Raw genomic sequence first — 18,487 nt, forward strand, 5'->3', positions numbered from 1 at the left:
TACTATTTTGAGTTAAAGAGATACTGCATTTGTGCTTTTTAAACTACAATAAATAACGATTTCTTAACAGCAGTTTCAGAACAAATATGGAGTATTTTGATCTGATGGACTACAAAAGCTGGCAGTAACTATTCAGTTAAAATGTGACATTACTTTAGTTTTATGAATCATAATGAGCAAGGAAACCAGTAGACATTTGCTCCCATTCTCATGAAGGGAACTGACTCAGAAGGCAAGTCAATTGCTAAGTTGGGGGTTTTTATCCTAATGCCACAGCACAAAACACTTTATTTCAGCCCAGAATTGTGCATGTAGCTAATTGAAGGGCCAATTCTCTCACCTCCTACTCATTGGGGAAAAAGGCAACAACTGCCGCAACAAATGGCAAAGTCACACACCTACTGTATAATCAGCAGACCAAGGCCATAAGACCAAAGTTTAAACTGTCAGTGAAGTCACATTGTAGTCACACTAGAGGATTTGTGCGTTACTTGTGACTACCTTATGTGTTTTTTTTTATGCAATATAATTCAATAGGTGGTGTATTGTGACAATCTTGTCATGTTAAAAGCCAGGGTTTGAGCTTAAATCCCCCAGTACTCCAGCCCCCACTCTCTCCTTCCATTACAGTGATTATCTGAAGTGTCCTTAAGCAAGTTGTGCTAAAGTACTTGCTCACCTTGAACCATCACCTCTATGTGAGGAGCCACCCCCCCCCCCCCCCCCCCCCCCCCTAAAACTTGAAATACCTAACCTGAATAATCTATCTTAATGATTTTTATGGCAGAAATTCATTTGAACATCTACAAGTTTCTGTATTGGCTGATAAAATTTTACAAACTTGAATATATAAAGACTTTTGAGAAACAACTTAAATCAAAAATTAACATCTGCTTATCTGCTTTTCTTATTTGCTCTAATATTTGTACTCTGAGAATTAATGTTTTTTAACAGTGATATTTTTGGAAATACATTGTTAAGGGGAATGAGCCAATTACAATAATTGCCCAAAAAAATTTCCGGATGTCATATTTTATACGTCACATCATGACAAATCAGTGAGTTACAAAATTCCCTCTGATTTCAATACAGCTTTCTTAGTTCATCAGTAGAGTGTTTTGCCACTCTATTGATAAAGACCTTGAATACATTGAGAAAAGAAAACCAATCATTGGCAAAAGTTTAGAGAAATGTGCACAAATCTCAGCATTGAAAGCCTTTTTTTCTCACCAGGCAGCTCAGGCGTCGCCACGCCACCAGGAACAGAAGAGACAGTGTATTGCCACATGACACAGCAAACACACCACCCTCACACAATCTGGCCTACACCAGCCGGCCCCCGGTCTTCCCTTCTGTCTCCGCTGCCAGGAAACAAAGCAGATAGAGAAGAGGAAATCACGCTTCATAAGGACGTATGTGATGTAATAAGGGGGTGTTGATGGAGTGTAGGCAGTAACAGGCTTTTCTGTGCTGATTCATCACTGAGAAAGCAGGATTAATAATTGGGCAAAATGGGAAGCTACCCAAGGACTCAAGATTTACAGTGTGTTAGTTGGTTTGAGATAATTTGATTCATCCCAAATGTGTTTGGGAATATGAACTATGTATAATATTGTTTCTACCTGACCTTGAGGCCCTGTCTTGTAGAGTGGCCTTTTGTGTTTATGTCAACAGCATTCTTGTTGGAAATAACTATATCTATTCATCAGAAAAGATATGAAACTATTATTTTTGGATAAGGTAACACATTATGATACAGATACAGTTAAGGGATCCATCATTTAGCATTGGGGCTCCTCCTAAATTTTTAAATGACGATTTTGGAGCCTGCACAATATCACACAGCAGACAAACATTGCATCTCTAGGCCATATCTTAGCCATCTGGATGTTTGTGAAGTGTGTGAATTGTAATACAGAGGGGGTTATATAGTATATAAGAGTATTGAGTATAAGAGTATATTAGAAAAACATTTGAAATGACTATTACCTTCAAACCATCACTGCACATAAACAAAAAAACAACAAATAAGAAGATAAAGAATTATAATAAATAAAAATGCTTGGTCGCTATAGTAAATGCTATTAGTCCTATAGGACCACACTATTTGCTAATATTGACAGTCTGAATCAGGAAATCCTGAATTTCTCACCCTTGACCTGGTCAATATTTGTAAATGACTTTAGTGTTCTTGAGTAAAACGAAAACAAAAAACACTCCATGTGTTAAGAGCCAATGAGCTGGAACTCACATGACAAGGGAAGATTTTAAAAATGTGTATGATTTCATTTACTGGTTTCTCATTATTTTGTTTTGTACTTCTCTATCTTACATAATCACTGTAGAGTCAGGAAGGTTGTGCTGACCGTTGTGGTTTTGAATCCTGCATGTTACATTGTTGTTTGAACTGTTTATATAAAATTTAAGTTTTACATGCATTAATCCCTTCAGCTTGGACTTTGTCTTTCAGTTTTCTACTAAATTTGCAAGCAAAGGATTTACGAAATTGCTGTCATCTCACCTCCCGAGACAACTGACAGCTGTATGTTAAGATCATGTCCTTTGGAAGTGGGAAACAAGCAGCCAAAGAAATATTTGTATTTGTGTTGTCAGTTACACATCTGAGAAACTAGAGCCTGTCTGTCATCTCTGATGTTGCCTAACTCATACATCTTTTTGCTTTGAAAAATGTAGATGGAGGTTATCACTGCAAGGGGGGGTAAGGAAGATGTCCTTTGCTCAGAGGACTGCCTATTATCTGTAGCAGAAGGAAAGTTTTGCCAGAGAGATCCTTATTATTAGCTGCTGGAGTAAACACTCCAACCTTGGGAGGCTAGCAGCACCTTGGCCTGGAAAAAGCAAGCTATGACGCAGAGACAGCTGCAGCCACGCACATTACAGCACAGGTGTATAGAAATGCTTATGAAGCAGGAAAAAACAGGGCATTGCAGTGCTGTACTATACAATGATGAACTGAAGTAAAGCTATATGGTTTGGAAGCATACACTGTGGGAACGTGACTGCCATTCAAATAGGAAATATTTTTAACTTTAGGAATTTAAATCAGGTATCTGAGCATTTCAAAACCTCTTTTAGTGTCAATACATACCTTATATCCAATTTGGAAAGAATCTTTGTCTGAGGTGTATTACAATGGAATCACAGTGCTGGTAACACATTCCCAGCTGATGTTTTAAAATGGGATTGTTTTGGAATTTCACATGCGAAAGGGACATAGATAGATTTTTGTGTCCTAACGTGAAAACTTCCCTGATTCGCATGAGTAACGCATCACCTGGGACAAAGTGAGACAAATAAGATTGTTAAGGGCAAGTGATCACCATGATGAAACAAAATGGGAATATGTTGATTAAGTCATTGCTAATCAGCGCGTGGCTATTTATCCACTATTCAGAATAAACAGACTGTTCGCAAAACCATTCTGCTGAGGCACTCGCTCAAGCTTTGTGTCTTGTTGGGTTGGCTGATGAGTTTTGTAACGGTCTTTTATCTGTTTCAGTCTATCCATCTCAGCTATTTTAACGCGTAGCACAGTAAGTTAGGAAACTGATATTTAAAAACATCTGTTTACTGGGATAAACTGTCATCAACAGTGTATCTGTGGGCTGTCTGTGGGGTCAAAAAGGTCAGTGCATCACCAAGGATTCACCCCAGCAACAGGCTATTGCATTCAATGTGGACAACGAAGGAAGGCGTGGGGGCACTTACTCCTTACCCAATGATATCATCTTACCTACAACACTGGGACATTGTCTGTGGCCATTTCTAAACAGCCCACTTTGGAAGTCAGTTTGCAGATATGCGGGGCATTTTCATACTCCAGAGGAATGTTGACACATTCAGGATCATGTGTGTGCAACACGTCTTGCAGCCAGACTGATACAGGGAATTAGATTCTCAACCGTGTCAAGTTTATGAAGAAACCTTTACCTGATGTGTTTTGTTTGTGTTCTCTTTGCATGAGCTGCTAGAGTCTCAGGTGTAACACATACAATCCTCAACTCAAAGGGTATTGGGTTTCTACCTGGTAGGGCCTGGCTGGCCTCTTCCAGATACTGTTACCAGGCTACTCTCATCATTAATTCATCTGCACTCTTCACCACAAAGCTGTGGGTGGCTGGTTGATCAGCTAAACAGGAGGAAGGGCAGTGTTTCTCTCCCTGCCAGAGCAGCGCAGCACCAGGGCTCCCAGAGGAGGACCACACACCTGAGCTGGGGCCAATGCAGAACGGGGAGGCTATGAGCCCGCAGGACACTAAGGCAGCAGGGGCTGAAGCCATGGAGGAGCAGAAGGCCCAGAACCACAGCCAGAATGAAGGGTGTGTGGAGCCAACAGCGCCTCCGCTTCCTCCTCCTTCACCACCACCACCGGGCCCACCAGAATACCCAAGACCTAGGCTCATCTTCCACACACAGCTGGCTCATGGCAGTCCCACAGGCCGCATCCACGGATTCACCAATGTCAAGGAGCTGTACGCCAAGATCGCAGAAGTGTTCAACATCTCCCCGTCAGAGGTACAAAACAAACACAGCTATGCTTGTAAACACTGTCAGACTACTTATTACCATTTCCACTTATGATGATGAAGAGAAAAAACAAATGGTTGCATTCCCTTCCTGCATTTCTGGTCTGGCAGGCCATTTCTGGTCTGGCAGGCAAATAGGTGTTAGGTTTCCAGTCTAGGCGTTTTTCCATGATGCACTATTGAAGATCATTTGCCCTCGCTACTGTCTGCCAGACTCTATACTCGTCTGCGCCTTGACCAGGATCAATAATGGAAACAAATAACCACATAGTGTTCTGTAGTCAGTAAACACCACACATACTGTAGGGCACAGCAAGTTACAGTAATGAAAGTGAAATTGGGGCAAAACAAAACCAACTTTACTTTAAAAGTTATTCACATGACAAAATAAGAAGAGATAATGCTGCCAGATGAAAGCAAATATCTTCAAAATTCCGATCTGTTACTTATTACAGATAATTACTGCACTTATTTTGCCTAATTCATTGGAAATAATCTGATGGATGATTATCAGCATTAAGGCAGCAGTGCTTCATTTCAGCACATACTTTAAGGAGGTAATATGGTCAAATAACAACCTTTCAAAGGGCCTCTCCAGTGATGTAGTGTAGTCTCAACACAGGCTGAGATAGTCCCTATATAGGTGTATCTCCAGAAACACTGGATCCTACATTTGTCATGTTGCACACATTAGAAACTTACCGTTATACCATTTCTGCCTTGTAAATGCCCACACACACTTTCTTTTTATTATGTTGTAGCATGCAAGGCCAATGATAATCCCCTGATGCCATCACTTGGGTTATTTTCTAAGACTAGAAAAAGCTTGTCAAAAGATATTAAAAGACATTTGTTGACAACTATTCACAGTCTGAGTCCTACTCCATATGATTTGTGCATGTGTAAAAATGATAATTCACCTTTCAGATAATTCAGGATGTAACATTACAATAAATACCAACTCAAATATAGCAAGTGACTGTATTGTTTGTGCTTTAGAGATATCAAATAGTAAATTTCAGGTAATTAGCATTTGTAATGGTTATACAACATTATGCGACTAAACAGTTAATTCACAGCACGGTAGTGGATCAAATGTGTGGTTTGCAGTTAGGCTAAAGCAGCAGCAGCAAGACCAGAATCCTTGAGAAAAAGCGTACTCACTCAACCTTTAGTAGGTCAGGGCGGAGCAAACCAAACTGCAGCCTGATGCTGCTCTAAATACTCAGCACAACAAAAGGCCACTGGCTCTTTGAGGTACAGACTTCCACGCAGATATCACAGAAGAACTTGCACTTAATTTTCTGCATTTCAGAAAGGCATTTAGAGGACATTTATCCAGAACAGCTGGCAGAAGACACAACTGTAGAGTGATCAAAGCATGTGCAGGAGGAATATGGTAGTTCAGGAAAGACACTATTTTCTATCTTGTACTTGTGAACATCTTGTCTCTGGAATCTAGTTTACTGCAGCAATTTGTAGTAAAATAAACATCATCGCTGATTATATTCACAACTGGTATCACTGCAACTTGCTTATAAAAAGATTTGAACCTTTTTTTAAATTTTAAGTAAAGATGCAGCAAACATGCTGGTGTCCTGCTGCTTTCTCAAGTATGTTATGGTAACACACTCAGCAACAGAACAATAAATATTCAGCATTGGCCTCTCTACTTATCAGTGTTGTTATGAAGGCCACCATGAAGGCTTGTCCTATCTGTGTATTGCTACCTTCTGAACATAAATGACTAGAGATGAAGTGATAATGTAATGTAATATACATTCCATAGCAACAAACCTTGATGATCTTATCAGGCAACCAGTCATGATTGTGTCGTATGGATTGGCCTGTTTGCAAGTGTTATGCAAGTTTCCAAACCCAAATGCTAAATACTAAAAATGCTGAATGACTTGGAGTGCCACAGAAGAATAATCTGATAATGTAAGATTCAGGATTCTATGGGTTGTGAGGTGTCTGTTTTTGGATACATTATTACAAATAAAAAATGCAAAGGTTGCAGCATCACGTTGTGGCAAATACATTACAATACATTTTTTTTTTTTTTTAATTAATTTTGAATCTTTAGCATTTTAAATTGGGCCAGACTATGCTGTCAATTTATTTCTAATGTACTCTCCCTACAATCAAAATGACAAGAAACAGTCAGTAAGTCCTCTTGGGTTTTTTTGGTCTTAAGGGAATCAATAAATTACACAATTGAATGGTTTTGTTTCTAAATCATACAATATTTCGATAATAGTTTATTTAACAACTTGTATATCTACAAGACCTTGAACTGCAGTCAGACTTTCTATGAGAAATATCAGTCAATTAGTTGGTGATAGTGAGAAGTGCAGCAGTTTCCTTGACCTCCTGTGGACTGAACAGCAGCAGCATAAAGTTACAGTACAGCTATAGAGCAGATGCCAGAGAAGACCTTGGACTGCAGTCAGACTATTCTACTTGCCAAGAGAATTACAATGTGCAATATCTAAGAGGAACTGCGCCAACCGCGATAACAGTTCACCCGGGTTATCTTGGATTTCCGCTATGGATTATAAAGTTAAACATGACCTTTAACTTTTGGTTTCAGAATACCAAATTTAAGACCTGGGAGATTTTTGCAAAAACAAAAGCTACTTTTGAATCCAAATATAATTTTAAAGTATAAAAAAGAATTAGGGGGGATTTTTTTTTTTTTTAATTTTTCAGAATAAGAAATACACTATGAGTAGACTGTAAGAGAGATTGACAGGTTCAATCCTGCAATCTAATCAAAGGTGCAAATGGTGTTATTTAAAACACATAAAATACATGGCAATTATTATGTTTTGTTCCTGAGATTGAGTCACACAACACTTTGGAGAAAAGGTTTTTTATCTATAAGTGTGTATTACTACCAGCTACTTATTATTATTGAATGACTCTAATGCTTAATTCAACCACTGACCATTGAAAACAACAAAGATTTTAGCACTCAACTCCTAAAGAACAAAAAAAAACAATCTAACTTGCTTGTTTGCTTATTTTTAGGCCTAAACATTAAGCTTGAAATATACAAAGGGTGTTGATGAGGCATCACAATTATGACTCACAACAAAATGGCCACAATAGAAAAAAACTAATTGCATGGCTCTACTGCCATCTGGTGTTTAATCTCTGTACAGCACATCTAAAGAAGTAACAAAACAGGAGGAACCTGGTATTGCTGCATGATTAGGGCAGAAACAATTAGCCTCACTCTCATTTTCTGTGCGTAAACATATAATGAACTCTGAATTGATGAATTCATCAAAATTAATTTGTCAATTATTTAATTTGTAATGTAAGTTTAGGAAAAAAAACGTTTAAGTTGGTATCAAATGCAGAGACTTTCTTATGTGTTGATGGTTAATTAATAATTACTGGTCAATACTACCTGTGGAAGCTCTTCAAGTTGCACATTTGTCTTCTGTGCCCATTCCCTTCCTTCAGATTCTCAAGTTCTATTTACATTTTCATTTTACAGTCACTTTTGTCTGTTTTAGCTGCAGTTAAGATGCAAGACCAGAAACAAATGAAGGCATTGTGATATCAGAAATACATTTCACTGGGATGCATAAATTTACAACAGTTACCAAAAAAGTTGGGACGCTGCGTAAAATAGAAACAGAATGTGATTTGCAAAACATTGAAACCCCATATTTAATTGAAAATAGCACAAAGTCAACACATCAAACGTTGAAACTGAGCAATGTCATTGTTTTTATGCCCATTTTGAATTTGATGCCTGCAACGTTTTTAAAAAAGTTGGGACAGTGGCAACAAAAGAGTGGAAAAGTTGTGAAATGCTCAAGAAAGAAAGACACATTAACTAGGTTAACTGGCAACAGGTGAGTAACATGACTGGGTATGAAGAGAGCATTCCAGAGCGGTTCAGTCTTAATAGGTAACGATGGGGAGGGGTTCACCATTCTGTGAAAGACTGCGCTGGCAAATGACGCGCAACAACTTAAGAATGTTTCTCCACGTAAAATTGCAAATAATTTTGGGATTTCTACATCAAACAATATCATTAAAAGATTCCGAGAATCTGAAGAAATCTCTGTAAGCAAGGGACAAGGCCGAAATCCAATATTGGACGGCCGTGGTCTTCGGGCCCTCAGACGGCACTGCATTAAAAACAGACACGGTTCTGTAGCGGACATCACCGCATGGACTTCACTCAACGAGGAAACCGTACAGACTATAAACCAGATCCGGAAACGCCACCGCCTTCTCTGGTTCCGAGTTCATTTAAGATGGATTGAGGCGAATTGGGAAAACTGCCCTGTGGTCTCACGTGTCAAAATTTGAAATTCCTTTTGGAAATCATGGACGCCGTGTCCTCAGGGCTAAAGAGGACAGGGACCATCCGGCTTGGTATCAGCGCACTGTTCAATAGCCAGCGACTGTGATGGTATGTAGGTGCATTAGTGCACATGGCATGGGTAACCTGAAGGCACCATTAATGCTGAACGCTATATACAGGTTTTGGAGCAACATGCTGCCAAGTAGACGACGTCTTTTTCAGGGAAGGCCTTGCTTTTTTTTTTTCTTTTTTTTCTTTTAGCAAGACGATGCCAAACCACATTCTGCATGTATTACAACAGCATGGCAGCTTCGTGGCAAATGAGGCCTGTCTGCAGTCCCGACTTGTCACCCAATGAAAATGTTTGGCTTCTTATGAACCGTAAACTACGACAAAGGAGACCCCAAACAAATCGTACATGAAGCAAGAATGGGAAAACATTCCACTTTCAGTTACAGCAATTGGTCTCTTCGGTTCCCAAACGCTTAGTGTTGTTCAAAGAGCAGGTGAGGCAACATGTTGCAGGCATCAAATTCAAAATGTGCATATAATTTTCAAAAGAACAACGAAATTTCTCAGTTTCAACATTTGATGTGTTGTATCTGTGCTATTTTCAATTAAATATGGGGTTTCACTGTTTTGCAAATCATCACTTTGTTTCTATTTACGTTTTACACAGCGTTACAACTTTTTTTGGAAACAGGGTTGTAAATCTATACATTCAAGTGAAATGTATTTTTAATATAATTCCTTCATTTGGTTCTGGTCTTGCATCTTGGTGGAAAATTGTAAAAATGTTTATCGTGCATTGGTAGGCACAAAAACGATAGGTACCAAAATGTATTGAAAACAAAATGTAGGTTATTGATTTTCTTAATATGATTATTAGATTCTGAAAACGATAATGAACATACAATCAACACCCCCACCCCACCCCTATGTCCTTGCCTCAGATCCTGTTCTGCACTCTGAACTCTCATAAAGTGGACATGCAGAAACTACTGGGGGGACAGATCGGACTGGAAGACTTCATCTTTGCTCACATCAGGGGAGAAACCAAGGAGGTGGAGGTGACAAAGACAGAAGATGCATTGGGCCTCACTATCACAGACAATGGAGCTGGATACGCTTTCATTAAGGTGAATGACTGGTAGAGCATGATACGCTGAAGAACAATAAATTTGCATTGTTAACTGAGAACTGACTTGAGTTACTTGCTGGCCTTATTTAAAAAAAAAAAAAAAAAAAAAATGCTTGAAGGTTTCGTTGTAGGAAAAGAACCCTCATTAAAATAGCTTGAGCCTCTTGAATCCTCATTTGGTCAGTCTAAACTTTCTGGTCCCATGTTATGTGTAATGTAAACTCTCTTTCTGAAGAGATTACCTCCCATTTATTGTCACATAAAACGGTAAGGGTTTAGTTTGTAACAGCTTTATTTTGCTAAAGAATTAAGGATACATATGCACCGTTAAAGTTTAATGATAGGTTTGCTCACCTTATATGAATAGAATATCAGGCACTTTATAGGACTGGGCATCTATGTTTGTGATGTTTTTCTTGTTTTGTTTTTCAGAGGATAAAAGAGGGCAGTACTATCGACCGGCTGAAGACTGTATGTGTTGGTGACCACATCGAGGCCATTAATGACCAGAGCATTGTAGGGTGTCGACACTATGAGGTGGCTAAGATGCTAAAAGAGCAACCGAGAGGCATACCCTTCACTCTCCGCCTGGTCGGACCCAAGAAGGCCTTTGGTGAGTGGAAAATGTTTTGTGCTGGGTATACGGTCATACAGACTATAAATCTTAAACTTGTACTTCATGGAAATCAGTCAAAACTGGCTTGTGAGATCAAACATAATATTATTTACACTACTTACAGCATTAGTTGAAACTGAGCCTGTGCACTGATACCATTAGCACTCAGTCTTTGGACATGCTCATTTGGACTAAAAATGTTAGTATCCATTCTTTCTGAATCCGGGACCTTGTAATCACTCACATCCCAAAATATAAAGCCACTCATGAATAGATGAATGAAAACCAGCAGGGCTATTGGTGCCAAGAAGCAGGAAGTGAAAACATTGGATTAAGGAGTGGAATAAAATAAACATTTCTATTTCCTACCATTGTATCCTAAGCTTTTTTTAAATTTTTTTTTTTATGATAGGATTGTCCATGGAAGAACCATTCCTAATCAGGAGGCTCTTCCCAGTTGTCCACATATAGCCTGAGTCGTTGATGGAATTCAGTACTCTGTTGATTTCCCCACCCCCTCTTATCAGCCAAACAGGAAGCGGAGACGCCACCTGTTTACTCTTCCAGTGGGTCTGGAAAAGTTGTTAACTTTGTTGCTACAATTAATTGACCAGTATGATGGTAGTGGTTGTTAAGCTTCAGCCATTATCGTGTGACAGTGGATGCTCAAAATTGGATCGGTTTTATAGTTTATCTTGATAATCCAATAAAATAAACTGTAAAACCAGATATCTACAGTTTCAAAAAATGTTAGCAAAAGATGGAAACAAAATAAATCTTTTTGGCTGTAAGGAAATCCAGTTCCTGTTTACTGACTGAGTCTGTGATATAACAGGGAAAATAAAATACTTTGGTTTTTGTCAGTAAGTAAGTATGCAGTGCATTGAAAATCAGCTATTTCAATGCAGTTACTGAAGTAAGTTTTCATTCCCAACCATGCACAGACAAAATTACAGAGGCTTTGAGCGATTTTTCACATCGCGACCACAGGAGAAACGCAGGCTCTTCAAAAAGTGGATACTGCACAGTGATGCTTTTTAATATTTTAAGGTTCATTTTTAGTTTACAATTCAACTGGAGGCAAAAGACAAGCAGAAAAGAAATACAGCTTTATAGGAATACAGAAACAACCATGAAACGCCCTCCACGGACAGGTACACACATCCACATGCATGTCTGTACTTCTATGAGGACCCTTTTTCCCAAGAGGCATTTGTTAGCCCCTAATTCTGACCTTAAATGTTGCAACTACACATCTAACCAAAAAGATTGCCAATACCTTAACCTAAACCCAATTGTAGCCTTTTGCTAAGGATTTCTCAACCCCTTAAAAAGCTGGCCAAAATCTCCTCTCTCTGAACTTTTAAAACTCAAACTGGTAATCACAAATATAGTACATGAACACGTAAGTATAGCAAGTTAGAATTTGGATCATATACCTACAAATTCCTTGGCTGTGTGACTGCAAGGCATATTAGAAAGTAGGGTACTTTAGATGACTGTCCAAACTTTGGTCCACATAAGAAATAGAGACATAAAAATAGAACAGATTTTGTATTTGTTTTTATATCTTGAGTTACACTGAGGCAAGATTGGATTAGGTCTGATTACTTTATTTATCTTGGTAATGATCACTCTTTTTTTGCGCTTTGAACTCATGACCTTTTTTAGGGACACTCTCTGTCCATGAGGTCGTCCTTCTTCTCTTTCCCTTGCAAGAAATATTTTACCTGTCAAAAGTATATTAAGTGGTTTATTTATTGCATCTGACTTAGAACGTGGAAGTGGAAAAACAGCTGGGTGGGAGCCCAGAATCTCGCTTATCAGACAGGAAATCAAATCCATGGTCAATGGGCTTACTTCCTGAAGTCAGGAATCTGTATCTCTTAGTGCAGTGTAACCTCGCTTCATGTTATTGAGGGACAACAAAATCTTTGAGAAAACAATCTCAACTCAAGATTGCATGTATGTAAGACTTCATCCTAGTAATGAACTTTTAACCCCTGATTTAACCAGACAAGACTCAGAGGAAAATGTTAACAATTTGAATGATATGGGTGAGGAGGAGAAACACCCAGACCCACAAATACAGTGGTGAAAATAGGAGTGTAATATAACAGTACAAATACAGTAATCCTGAAATCAAAAAAACAGTTTGTGATTGTGACAATTTGAGTGTCAGTATTGAGGCCTCAGTCGTGTTTTTAACTAGTGTTCTTCTATTTAGTGTTTGCTATCTGCCATGCTGATTTACAACTGAACTTTTAATCTTGTCCCACATGATTCTGCAGTGTTTGTGGTGGCAACAAGTACATGTCACATTTATATAGGCAGGTCCACAGGTGGGTGAAACTTCGGTTCCAATTAGCAGTATTTGTTATCTCTATTAGAGGTCTGATCATCACCATTAGACCGTATAACGCAGCTTGCAGAGGGACAAGCAGGCTACATACAGTAGTATCTTCCTCAGTATCGTTGACGTAGTTGATTTTCGACCCCTGACCTGGGGTTCAATTCCTCTTCTGAACCAGTATCATTCAAAACAGATGTGCATTTTTGCACAGAACCCCACTGGGTGTGTGTTGAAAATAACTCAGTGAGAAACAGTTACTGACTTGATATGTAGGAAAAAAAAATCACTCATGTCAATGAAAGACTACAAGCTACACATATCAGCCTGCTCACAATTCAAACATGCAGATGTTTAACAGGTAGCTATTCAGTTTATCATCTTCACAATCTCAGTTCAGTGTGTTAGCATGCCATTATTTGCTAATTAGCCACAGTTGAGGCTGAAGGGAATATATGCAGGTAATTTATCGAAGTATTAGACAAATGACAAATTTGACACGATGTCTGGACCAAACGTTAGGGGATCACCAAAGTTATTACAGTTCATTCTGTCTGAACCAAATTTCATGGCAATCCATCTTATAGTTGTCAAGACACTTCACTCAAGACCACAAATTTCGACCTCATGGTGGCGCTGGAGGAAAAGTCAGGGATTCATCTGTGAACATCTGTACAAAGATTTGTCATATCCCAGTAGCCTAGAAGTTTTGGTCTTTCCCTGGTTTGTGATAACAGTGACCTCAAGGTGACACTAAATGAAAGGTTATTAAGTCACCAAAGTCACATTTATCCCCTGAGGAACATGGGTTTCTCTACAGAATTTCATGGCACTCATTCTGTAGTTGTTTAAATATTTTAGTGTGGACCACAGTGGTGGAGCACAGTGGTGGACCAACTGACCCACACGGCATTGAAATCCCAGAAACCATGCAGCTATTGTGGCCTCAAAAGGACATTAATGATAATGGTAATATCTTTCTGTAAATCTCCGCAGATGATTCACAGTAAGCAACTTTATTGTTAACACAAACAAGAGTACATGGGGAAACAGATGGACTGGAAATCCATGAGTCACATTCAAACTGATACAGAACTCCTTGTTTAGTGGAAGTGTTCTAATCAAGGAATGATTTCATACAAACATCACTGACTCAACACTTTTTCTTTGGATGAGATGCAACATCACAACCAAAGTTACTGAACTTCAGGTGCATACTGTTTGCTTTAATTGTCCTTGATGTGTCTAAAACTTGACTAGAAGCCACCTCAGGCAAACTGAATTGACTGGACATAGGTAAGAAAGTCTGTGTATATAAGTTCCCACAATTCACACTGTATGTCAGGACACAAACCAAGCCATGAAATCCAAGGAACTCTCTGTACTTTTATCTCTGCAATAAAACTGTGTTGCAGCATAGATCAGGTCAAGGGTATAAAACTATTTTTGAGTGTTCTCTCCCTTGAGTTGGCCGTCCAGTCAAAGTGATTAACTGAAGAAGGGCCTATGCAGAAATATGAACAAGAACCCAATGACCCAACAGTCATCTTAATACAACTTCAGAGGTCCATAGACTGTTTGTTTTTAATTTGATTAAATGTTGTCATCCTTGTGTGTGTGTGTGTGTGTGTGTGTGTGTGTGTGTGTGTGGGATTAGACATGATTGGAATGAGGACCAGAGTGCCAAAATCCAACGAGGGCAAGATGGTGAACGGAAAGGAGACACTGCGTCTTCGCTCCAAGGGTGCTGCTACAGTTCAGGAAGTGGTGAGGTTCACACGCTCTGCTGAACAATGACGATGGGAACTTTAGTTTGAATGCAATATGATAATGTCTTTCTCATACAGTTTTTATTCTTTAACTACAATAATAAAATCATCATTGAATTGTGTATCATTTATGTACGGGTGTTACGGTTACAAACGGGTTGATCTTATCTTGAACATCCTTTGTTCTGAGGTTGTTTGATGTGCTGAGTCATGCTCACAGCCAATTAAAAGCCTACTGTCCCACACTGATCTGTGATGTGAAACCCACAGATCTAGAGGCTGAAAAGGTTTGTTGGGTTTTCAAGAAGCAGCAAATTCGGAACATTTTTCAAGTAAACAGTCGACATCTTCATCAATAAACTTTGATATATTTACATAACACAAAGGCAAGTGATAAACTGTAGCCAAGGATATTCTTGGCCGATGCATATTTTTGGCATGAGAAGAGGAGCTCTCACAGAGTTTCTATCACCATATTTAGAGCGTGAACACCAGTGAGTTTCCAGTAACACCTCTGTATTTCCTCTCTGCTCTGCCAGCAGAATGAGTTTGAAGAACAGGCCACAAAGAAAGTGGATGACCTGCTGGAGAGCTACATGGGCATCAGAGATCTGGAGCTGGGTAAGATCATCCACAGAACATTTGTGTCCTTAAAATAGACATAACCTTTCAGTCCATGTAGGGATGTAAGGAAATGATATATAGATTATTCATACACAAACCCAGGAGTCTGTCGGATTTACTGAGGCTTTACACTCCATGGTGGCTGAATGCCCCTCTGGCATGCTGGGATATTCCACCCTATTTGATCCCAAGACAAATTTTCTGTGTGATTTTTGCTATTTATGGTATGTTCATATTTTTTTGGGTGCACCTATTTCCCCTTAACATTTTTGAAATTTAATTTGGCTTCAGCTGGTGAGCTCCTGTGTTTTTGGCAATGCCCTCTGATGACTCCCGAATAGCTGAGCATTTATTTTCCCAGAGCTTTCTTCCACACATTTCACAGCTGTTCTCAGCCAAGGAAGTTTGATCATCATGGAGATGTCATGTATGCCAATATGCTAAAATGAATAAAATAAAATTTGGAAGAATTTCTTTTTTTTTTTTGTCAAAGTCAAGAATAAACACTAAAAGTAGTGTTATCAGAAATATTATACATAATTAGAGGGACACTTCAGATCCCTACCAACACAACTGCAACTTTAAGATAAAGAATGAGGGGGGCATGTACTTTTCCCTTTCCCAGACTTTCAAGGTCAATGGCCTTAGCTGTTTAGACCTAATATAATATGAAATGGGTTAATGATTCCTAAATGTGTCCTTCATTTTGTTGTTTACTTGGATGTTAGCCTACATAAACATTCTTGGTTGCATATTTTGGTCTAAGAAAAATACTGGAAAAGCTGTTGTTGACCTAATTCTACAACATTCAGCTACTATATGTACATCATGATCCAAGTCAATGTTTTACTAATATACTGTATATTCATGCACATAGAAATCTTGTTAGTCTTTTTGAGATCCTTTTTTTTGGGGGTAAAAAAATGTACATAGTTAAATGATAGTGACACGTGAATGAGAGCAGATTTAAGTAATGTGACAGTGCATTCATCTTGAATGCAATTTGAACATTGTTGAGTACGTCTGCATAATGCAAGATACAGTTTTTAGGAGATGTTATTTTCATTTTGAATGTATATTTCCTGCACATTAAGATGCAGACTGAGTACATTTTAATTTACTGTATGTCATATTTAATGTAAGCCCTGATGTAAAGAAAAATAGATGAGAAGAAGATACTATGGGATATGCACAGTATTCATGCTCATCTTGTCTTTTCAGTGTTTCCCCACACATACTTGGGTGTTCCATGAATATTGTGACCCACATTCAAAATTGCAGAGGTTCATAAGTACAATTTGACATCACTGGGGTGACAACAGCCAAATGTATCTTTTGTGTGTTTTTGTTAAACAAAAATTGCAGCATTATGAGTAAATTCAAATCAACAGGGTTGCATGGTGCATTTTTCCAGTTTAGTTCATGTCTTGGCTACCTTTTTGACATCGAGATTATGATTAAACCTGAAACGGGGATACTTCTGGATAAATTTAAAGCAGCATTTTGTCAATGGGCCACTTTTATGCAGTAAAAGACAAGAAATCTGACCTAAATGGGTTTTGGTGCCTGTTGTGGCCTTCGCTGGTGAGAAACAAAACTTGAACAGAACTCTAACTTAAACTTTTGTGTCCCCTTTTCTCTGCAGCAACCACAATTGTGGAAGCAGGCAAAGACAAGAAGAACCCTGATGACTTTGCAGAGGCCTTGGATTCAGTTCTGGGAGATTTTGCTTTCCCTGATGTGTTCTTGTTTGATGTATGGGGGGCTATTGGAGACGTCAAGAATGGCAGAATCTAAACATTTGCTGTTTAGACAAAAAAGTGAGAGTAAAATAAAAAAAAAAGGAAGCTTTAACATTGCCTTCCTAGCCCTGACATTAATTCTTAATCACTATAAAACCATGATTGGAACTGTTATTCATTCAGCCATTTCACTTTGAACAGTCAAATAACAATAATTTGTTTTTTGATGGTGGACAACTGCAGCAGTGAAATGTGCTGGTTCACCAAATGAAATTTTGATTAAAAATAAAAGTTTTTTACGCCTCCCTCCCCATACATATAGACCATTTTGTAGGCTACAGGACACATAAGCAGTGAGTTAGGAAACATGACTGCAAAACAGTCAACAATCAGCCAGTCATCTAGGAATCCAGGAAGTCAGATAAGCAAACCCTTTTGCTCTGATGAAAACCCACTGGGAAAGCAGGTGAGGAACGAGGAGACATATTTGTCATTTTAAAGTCAGAATGTATTACTCTGCTTCTCCATTAACAACAACCTATACAAGCTAGAGATCGGTGTGTCACATAATGTTGGTAGGTTTTCACTATATTTATATAAAATTGGTTCACCTTTTCCAAGCAAAGTGGACCCCTGCAATTAAATCTTCAAAAAAAAAAATCATTGCAATCAAAATATCCACAGTCCTTTTCTATTTTAAGACATTAATCAAACCTCTTATCTGAACATTAAATCATGAGTGAACACCAGCTAGGGCAATGTGAAACCACTGCTCTGCAATCCAGTTTCCCATATGATCATTACTGTCAAACAGGAACCCAAACCATAATTTCCCATGATAAAAATAAAAAACTAAACAAATAAAGATAGTTTTTGTGCATGAAAACCAGTTCCTTGGAAATCCCTGTAAAAATGAAGGTTTTCATCATCACTACTATTAAAATAACATGTCACATATTCAGAGAGAATGTAAATATACTAGGTTGTTGTAGCCTTTATCAATGTTCTTAGTTTGTTTATTTGTCTGTCTCTGCACTGGATAGCATTTACTGAAGAGAGGGTAAGTGCACATGAAACTGTTGGTTTTTTAGTTATGTTTTTTGGCTCACCAGACAACATGAATAAGGTATTAAATCATATTCTCAGTGCACATGTAGGCAAGTAATCACTGAACTGACAAAATTTCAAAATGATGTTTTACTCAACTTCATTCATTCTGGCTATTGTTCAACATCAGTATTTGTCTGATAGTGATGTTTTGTTTTAACACTTTGTATATGATTACACCTCTTTATGAAGCCCTGGAAATGTATGGTACATTTTACATGTTTAAACTGTAAGTAAAAAGGTTGAAATCATATTTATCAA

The 18,487-nt window shown here is 38.4% G+C and overlaps 1 protein-coding gene across 1 annotated transcript; it reads left to right on the forward strand.

The window, feature by feature from the left end:
* The first annotated feature begins 4,164 nt into the window (after positions 1-4,164).
* Positions 4,165-18,479, forward strand: gipc3 (GIPC PDZ domain containing family, member 3). The gene is made up of 6 exons (XM_023426498.2): positions 4,165-4,536; positions 9,831-10,016; positions 10,451-10,631; positions 14,642-14,751; positions 15,293-15,374; positions 17,023-18,479. The coding sequence occupies exons 1-6, from the start codon at positions 4,243-4,245 to the stop codon at positions 17,172-17,174; spliced, it is 1,005 nt and encodes a 334-aa protein (XP_023282266.1). The 5' UTR covers positions 4,165-4,242; the 3' UTR covers positions 17,175-18,479.
* The last annotated feature ends 8 nt before the right edge of the window (positions 18,480-18,487 follow it).

The sequence above is a fragment of the Seriola lalandi genome, unplaced genomic scaffold (assembly GCF_002814215.2).
Source record: "Seriola lalandi dorsalis isolate HSWRI2012SDOR001 ecotype SW California unplaced genomic scaffold, Sedor1 jcf7180002054829, whole genome shotgun sequence".
NCBI lineage: Eukaryota > Metazoa > Chordata > Actinopteri > Carangiformes > Carangidae > Seriola > Seriola lalandi.